Source organism: Branchiostoma floridae, chromosome 8 (genome assembly GCF_000003815.2).
Source record: "Branchiostoma floridae strain S238N-H82 chromosome 8, Bfl_VNyyK, whole genome shotgun sequence".
In the NCBI taxonomy this organism is placed as follows: domain Eukaryota; kingdom Metazoa; phylum Chordata; class Leptocardii; order Amphioxiformes; family Branchiostomatidae; genus Branchiostoma; species Branchiostoma floridae.
Genome location: NC_049986.1, coordinates 4,789,001 through 4,796,860, shown reverse-complemented (window position 1 = coordinate 4,796,860; position 7,860 = coordinate 4,789,001). Strand labels below are relative to the sequence as shown.

Below are 7,860 nucleotides of genomic sequence, written 5' to 3'. Positions count from 1 at the left end.
TAGAATTTCAATTGAAGGAGGAAGGGAAGGGTGGTGTATTGGGTTGTTGAGTATACAGGATGAACGAAGATGGTGTACAGTGTTACTGAGTTTACAGGATGAAGGAAGATAGTGCACAGTGTTGTTGAGTTTGCAAGATGAAGGAGGTGAAGCTAGGTACTCATTTTGAGGTGAGAAGGTGAGGAACGTGGTGTGGCCTTTCCAAGGGCACAATATCGGTGACACGCAGGGATTCGAACTCGAGACCTCTCAGTACAGACTCTAAGGCTAACACGCTGCCGCTGCGCCACGCGATGTCAAATGTTGTGTTGTGTTGTTGAGTTAAGAGGATGAAGGACGAGGACATACATGTATTGTGTTGTTGATTATACAGGATGAAGAAAAATGGTATATTGCGTTGTTGAGTTTACAGGATCAAGGAAGATGGTGTATTTCATTGTGTTGTTGAGTTTACAGGATCAAGGAAGATGGTGTATTTCATTGTGTTGTTGAGTTTACAGGATCAAGGAAGATGGTGTATTTCGTTGTGTTGTTGAGTTTACAGGATCAAGGAAGATGGTGTATTTCGTTGTGTTGTTGAGTTTACAGGATCAAGGAAGATGGTGTATTTCGTTGTGTTGTTGAGTTTACAGGATCAAGGAAGATGGTATGAGGTCTCCAAACTCTTGTTGTACCTTGTCTGCTGTCTCCAGAACATGTTGGTCATTGGAGCGGACATAAGCAGCCAAAGCTTTGGACCAATCTCCAGGTTGGGACACATCCACTTTCTGTCAACAAACACAGATAGTCAAGATTAACCTAGCTATATAGACTAGTATACTAGTATTTTTTTCATTGTACAATATACACATATTTGTTATGTTGGCACTTCAGTTTGGTTCTAAAACTTGGAGAGAAAACATTACCTGCTTCTGGCTTCATCAGGGGTGCCTTAAAGTAATTATACGATCCTTACAGAAAACATACGATCCTTACGGAAAACATACGAACCACCACTAAGAAACATACGATCCTTTTGGAAATCATACGATCCACTACTAGGAAAAATATGATCCTTACAGAAAACATACGATCCACTACTAGGAAAAATACGATCCTTACAGAAAACATACGATCCACTACTAGGAAACATACGATCCACTACTAGGAAACATCCGATCCTTACAGAAAACATAAGATCCACTACTAGAAACATACGATCCTTACGGGAAACATACAATCCATACTAACCTTACTAATCACACAAGCGGCAGATTCACTATGGCAGCCTCGGGATTGCTCATTATTCGTTGCGATATCTTCCCGTACGGGCTTATCACATCCTGCTGAACACCCAAACCCCAACCCCAATACAATAATGCCGGCATATTATTATTCTCCAGAGTCCGCCATCTTGAATTTGGCACTGATGTCACATGGTCCAGCAAATTAATAAGGATCGTATGTTTCTAGTAGTGGATCGTATGTTTTCTGTATGGATCGTATGTTTCCTAGTAGTGAATCATATGATTTCCGTAAGGATCGTACGTTTGCTAGTAGTGGATCGTATGATTTCCGTAAGGATCGTATGTTTTCCGTAAGGATCGTATGTTTTCCGTAAGGACCCCTGTTCATATTGCTGACAAAAGTGGTCATGACTTTTTCAATGACTACCACTTTAGTGATAATGCCTATCCGAGTATATTTCCTCTTAGATTATTCAACACAGTGATGAAAATATCTGCATTGACTTGTAAGATTGTCCTGAGATAAGGTACATAACCCTAGGGTTGACTCAGTTTATGAGATAGGACAGTTCCTGACCTGGAGCATGTTGTAGAGACAGTCAATCAGCCCAAAGTAAATCAGTACAGGCTTGTAGACTGCAAAGCTCTGCACTTCTACACTGGAAAGTCTGTGGAGAAAACATCAGTCACTCCAGCAAGCACGGCTAAACCTTGGGCTGGACATTCCACATCTTCTCGAATGGCGTACCATGCGTCATCCAATATGAGCTACATTTGTACAAGACTTGAAAAAATTCTGTACTGCAGAAATTGTACAAATTATTTTACTGCTCTATTATCAAGCATAAAACATTTTCTAAAATAAGCACAAAGCATAATATGAAGGTAGGCTAGTTTTATTACTGTTACACTGACTACATGGACATTTATATTATCTCTCTATATATTCATGTATGTAATGAAAATGTTGAATCTGTACCTGCTGGTTCCGCCTGGTGTAAGGTGTCTGGCCTGAGCTAGAACAATCAGTCTGCTCAGGAACTGGAGACGGACATCTTTCCACCGCTCTGGTGAGAGGACCAGCAGAGCCAGTAGTGTCAGGTACAGTGGACCATCAACCTGGGGACACAAGGAGTTAAAGAGGCAGGAACGTCTGTATGTGTCTGTGTGTCAGGTACAGTGGACCATCAACCTGGGGACACAAGGAGTTAAAGAGGCAGGAACATCTGTATGTGTCTGTGTGTCAGGTACAGTGGACCATCAACCTGGGGACACAAGGAGTTAAAGAGGCAGGAACATCTGTATGTGTCTGTGTGTCAGGTACAGTGGACCATCAACCTGGGGACACAAGGAGTTAAAGAGGCAGGAACATCTGTATGTGTCTGTGTTTGTGTGGCAGTGCATGCTTGCATATGTGTGTGTGTGTATGTGCATGTGTGTGTGTTCATGAGTAAGTGTATGGGAGGAATGTACATGCAGGTGTGTGTGTAATATTCACGTTTATGTGAGTTTGTGTGTGTATCTGTGTGTGTGTAGGAGAGGAATGCATGTGTGTGACGAGGAGGAATCATTATTGTCTATGTATGTGCGTGTGTGTGTGTGTGTGTATGTGCGTGTGTGTGTGTGTTCATGAGTAAGTGTATGGGAGGAATGTACATGCAGGTGTGTGTGTAATATTCACGTTTATGTGAGTTTGTGTGTGTATCTGTGTGTGTGTAGGAGAGGAATGCATGTGTGTGACGAGGAGGAATCATTATTGTCTATGTATGTGTGTGTGTGTGTGTGTGTGTGTATGTGCGTGTGTGTGTGTGTGAAAGGACAATGTGTGTGCATTAGGGGTGGATACCAGTGCGGTGTACTTGTCTAGTACAAAACCGTTTTCTTGATGGACCAGTCCAGAAAAACCGGACCTGAAAAAAATCAATGCACCAGATGTTGGACCGATTCTACAATGAACGTATTATACCGACAGGCGTTTATGTGTTTTGGGGTTTACAGGTCAAAGCAGTTAGTGTTGTTTACATGAAGATACGATTTTATAACGCCTATGGACGTCGGATAGTCCACCAAACAAATACCTTTATAGAGAAATGGACCATTGTTTTGAGTATCGCTCATTCACAAGTTTTCAAACAGTTAGGTCAAGGTTCAGGTCCTCTGGACAGTATCTGGACCTGAATTTTCTGTACCGGTACCCACCCCTAGTGTGCATGTTTAAGGGGAGGTATGTTTGTGGCATGATCTTACCTCATAACTGAGTGCCACCCATTTATCTGGAGTTGCCTGCAGGAAAGTGTTGATTGTTTTCTCCTCCCTGGGGACAGCCCGTGTTCTGCCAGGACAAATGAAACACAACACGTCATGACCTGATTACGTTCAAATGTGGAATTAAAGACAGAAAGCATGGTCGGGAAATGCTAAAATTTACTATATGAAAACAATTATATTGACGGTTATATTGAAACTATGAAGGCACCATGTTCTAACAGTACAAAATTTTGAAATGAAAATTTCAAAGAAAGTCATAACCGTGAAGTAATGGCCCTGGAAACAGTGTAAACAATGCAGTCAACAATTTCCGGAATGCTCAAAAAGCCATTTGTTTATTTTGTGGTTCAGTGCTAAATATGCTGGCATGTGATGGATTAATTATATGAACTGCTGTATACAACACAAGGCTTTTGTACAATGGCTTAATTTGGAAATATTGCCTTCTAATATACATTTTTTGTACATGAAGTCTCTCTTCCTCTTATACACGGCAATGTCAAAGGACCATATTCCTTACGTGTTGATGACATAGAGGCAGTTGTGTATCATGTAAGGAACAACCCGCATGTTACTCTCCCGTCCACCCCCTCCACTTTCGTCGCTGAAGGACATTTCCTGGGCAAATCTGAGCAGCAGCAGCTTCAGGTCGTGGATGTTCAGCTGGTACGTGGGCTCCCGAATCCCTGTGCACTCTTGGAGATAAGTGTTGTGCCTGTAGACACAAGAACACATGAGGCAACAATGCTTCTGCATGTGTGCCAACCATATATTTGTGCTGCACCACATGGAAACTTTATACCTCCATAAAAAAGGTTTCTTCACAAATATAACATTTCTACTCTTCATGTGTGTAAGGGAACAATGTGTGTGCGTGTCACATACATGTACATGTACAATGTAGCTCTGTCCTGGAAAACTTACCTGGCCAAACAGCTGGCAAAGGCTGACTCGGGCACCTGAAGGCCCCATGCAGGCAGAAGTCCGTTGCACTTGGTGTTAGCATTTTGTAGTGCTGCACTTTCCCACTCCTCCCGTCCTCGTGCATGCCGTACGGCTGCCATGTGACAGTCATAGTGAACGATGTTGAAGTGCGTCACTGTGGAGTACCCTTGCATCTTGCGGGGCTTGTTTTCAAACTCTTCCAGGGTAGCACGTTTGGTGAAAGTGTAGATACCCAACACCTACAGGACAGGTATCAAGCAGAAGTAATGACTGAACAAAGTCTTTTTCGTTACACAACCTTCTTTAATTTTTCAGTAAACGTTTCAACAGTTTTCATCTTCATCAGTACAAAGTTTCAACATCAATTCCTTTGCCAGAATGGCTAAGGTTAAGGGACTCGATGCTACAGACAGATTTGTATATATCTTTGGATGCTACCGCGAATGCAAAACCACCGCGAACACTCCATTTTCCCACTTCCATGAAATTAAATCCCTGCAAACTTAATGCATTTACAGTACATGTAGCTAAACTGTGGTATTTTTGAGCTATGTCCAGTATCAGGGTGAAGTGCACGAAGTTAGGGTGTACGAAGTTGTACGAAGTTGTACTAAGTTACAACCGTTTCCCACTGGCTTTGATGCTATATCGGGAGTCACAGATGACGTCAAAACATTTATTGGATGACGTAATCTAACTTCGTACAGTAGGCAGGGTAGGGTGTCAAGTGTACGAAGTTGTCCGAAGTTGTGCAAAGTTACGTGACGTCATCTAACTTCGTACAGTAGGCAGGGTAGGGCGGCATGTGTGCGAAGTTGTCCGAAGTTGTGCAAAGTTACGTGACGTCATCTAACTTTGGACAGTGGGCAGGGTAGGTCAACAAGTGTGCAAAGTTGTCCTAAGTTGTGCAAAGTTACGTGACGTCATCTAACTTTGGACAGTGGGCAGGGTAGGTCAACAAGTGTGCAAAGTTGTCCTAAGTTGTGCAAAGTTACGTGACGTCATCTAACTTTGGACAGTGGGCAGGGTAGGTCAACAAGTGTGCGAAGTTGTCCTAAGTTGTGCGAAGTTACGTGACGTCATCTAACTTTGGACAGTGGGCAGGGTAGGTCAACAAGTGTGCGAAGTTGTCCTAAGTTGTGCAAAGTTACGTGACGTCATCTAACTTTGGACAGTGGGCAGGGTAGGTCAACAAGTGTGCAAAGTTGTCCTAAGTTGTGCAAAGTTACGTGACGTCATCTAACTTTGGACAGTGGGCAGGGTAGGTCAACAAGTGTGCGAAGTTGTCCTAACTTGTGCAAAGTTACGTGACGTCATCTAACTCTGGACAGTGGGCAGGGTAGGGCGGCATGTGTACGAATTTGTCCAAAGTTAATTAATACATAGTAAAAACTAATATATATGTGTAAATAAGATACACACCACTCACGCATATAAACAAATAAAATATAGATGCACATTAATCAGCACAAAATCAATGTTCATGCATTGTAAAAAATTTCATTTATTTCACTTTTTTTGTCTTTTATTTCTCCTCTTAACGTTCGTTTTAACAATGCGCACAAAATAATTTAAGTTCACTCTTAATATTATATTTCCCTTTTTTACGTCACTTCTAAATACAAGTCCCTTAAAACATCTCCCCTATCTATTTATAAACTACATGTATTGCAGTCATCTTTCACTACTTTGTATCATAAGAAGTAATAGTTGTTATGTTATTCCTTGTAATTTAACAATTAATTGAAGTACTTCCACCATTTAGTACATAAGTAAACCCAGCAGACGGACTACCACTATGGTCTTTCCGCAACTTCGTGTAAACATCAGTCACAAGTTCTTGAATCCATTTACAGATAGTAGATTTCCCAGCGCCTGCCAAGACAACAGGTAAATGTCATTTTGATCCCCGCTAATAGATGTTTAAAAAGAATAGAACAATGAAATAAAAGCAGCCGTGGCGCAATACAGAGATTGAAAAACGACACCATTCTACGAACGCATTCCAGGTTCGAATTTAAAAAAAACACACCTGAGCAAATGACGTAAATGTCTGTTGGTGACGTTAAGCAAAAGAATGTTCGACAAGGTATGATTCTAGAAATGACGGTTGTAAATTTTGAACATATAACGTTATATCTACATTGAATCAAACGTTTGATTTGAAACAATAAAAAAGGTGTTTAGAAGTAAATCTACCTGTTGGCAGACAGATTGCTGTCCACAGAAGAACATTTTCCCCCCATTTGGTGTCAGGTGGAGAGACTTGTGCATGGCTTACAGCAAAAGCCGCGACCGTGACAAGGCTATATAAAACAGCCACCGTTGGCACGCACAAAACAGATGCAACAGCACAACATCCCTGTGAAGAATAAGACAAATCTTAATAAAGATAAGTAATCTGCATTCTGATAAAAAATATGTTGTTTTGTAAGATGTAACTTCTAAAGAATATAAGATTTATGAATCAAAAGTCAGAACTCAAAACATATCAAGGTGCGATTAATACGACTAACCCACCTGAACAAGTTCTTCCGGAAAATCCTTCCAGTCAAACTCGACTTTCCAGGACGAATGGAGATCTGTAGCCTTCAAAGATTTACTGCACGACATGATATGATATAATATTGTCCGTAAATCCCCCGTTAAGAAAGTCTATTTCGTCAAAGACACGGACTAAAAAGTAGCCGTGGCGACTTCAGCGCCACACGGTTTCAAACTGTTAGACTGAAAAACGACACCGTTCGAAGAACGCATTCCGGTTTCGAATTACGAAAACACCTGAGTTAGTGACGTAAACGTCAGATTGTGACGTCTAAGAAGATGAGAACGTTAGAAGAAAGGTTCTAGAAATGACAGTTGAGACATTTGAACGTAACACAGAAAACTTGTAGACGCGTAGTGTAGTATATGTATCGCCAAAGTCATGCTAGGCGACATCTTCCAAGGAATACGCGACCTGATCAGGACACCCGGCTGACTGTCCAAAGTTTAGATGACGTCATGGTTAGCGTGACGTCATAACTTCGGACAAGTTCGTACAACTCCGTACACCACCCGGCTGACTGTCCAAAGTTTAGATGACGTCATGGTTAGCGTGACGTCATAACTTCGGACAAGTTCGTACAACTCCGTACACCACCCGGCTGACTGTGCAAAGTTTAGATGACGTCATAACTTCGGACAAGTTCGTACAACTTTGGACAACTTTGGACAACTTCAGACGTCTAACTTAACTTAGGACAACTTCGTGCATTTCACCCTGATACTGGACATGGGTGGTATTTTTGCAACTACTAAGCAACCAATTCTTGCAGACTTTGAAATATAACAAAATTTCTTAACATCTACATGTACTGTATTCACTTCAGTTGGAAGAAGAGTGCTATATATTGTTGTATAATGTGATGCGAAACGTGTT

The 7,860-nt window shown here is 41.5% G+C and overlaps 1 protein-coding gene across 1 annotated transcript in view; it reads right to left on the bottom strand.

Annotated features, from left to right (window-relative positions):
* The window catches only part of LOC118421141 (E3 ubiquitin-protein ligase UBR4-like), a 72,750-nt gene that overhangs the window by 4,245 nt on the left and 60,645 nt on the right, over nucleotides 1–7,860 (bottom strand). Inside the window, exons 46-51 of the mRNA XM_035828302.1 lie at nucleotides 4,419–4,678; nucleotides 4,015–4,209; nucleotides 3,474–3,558; nucleotides 2,206–2,345; nucleotides 1,804–1,894; nucleotides 675–767 (exon numbers count right to left, since the gene is read on the bottom strand). Of these exons, the coding sequence (XP_035684195.1) occupies nucleotides 675–767; nucleotides 1,804–1,894; nucleotides 2,206–2,345; nucleotides 3,474–3,558; nucleotides 4,015–4,209; nucleotides 4,419–4,678 (864 nt within the window). The remainder of the gene's footprint in view (nucleotides 1–674; nucleotides 768–1,803; nucleotides 1,895–2,205; nucleotides 2,346–3,473; nucleotides 3,559–4,014; nucleotides 4,210–4,418; nucleotides 4,679–7,860) is intronic.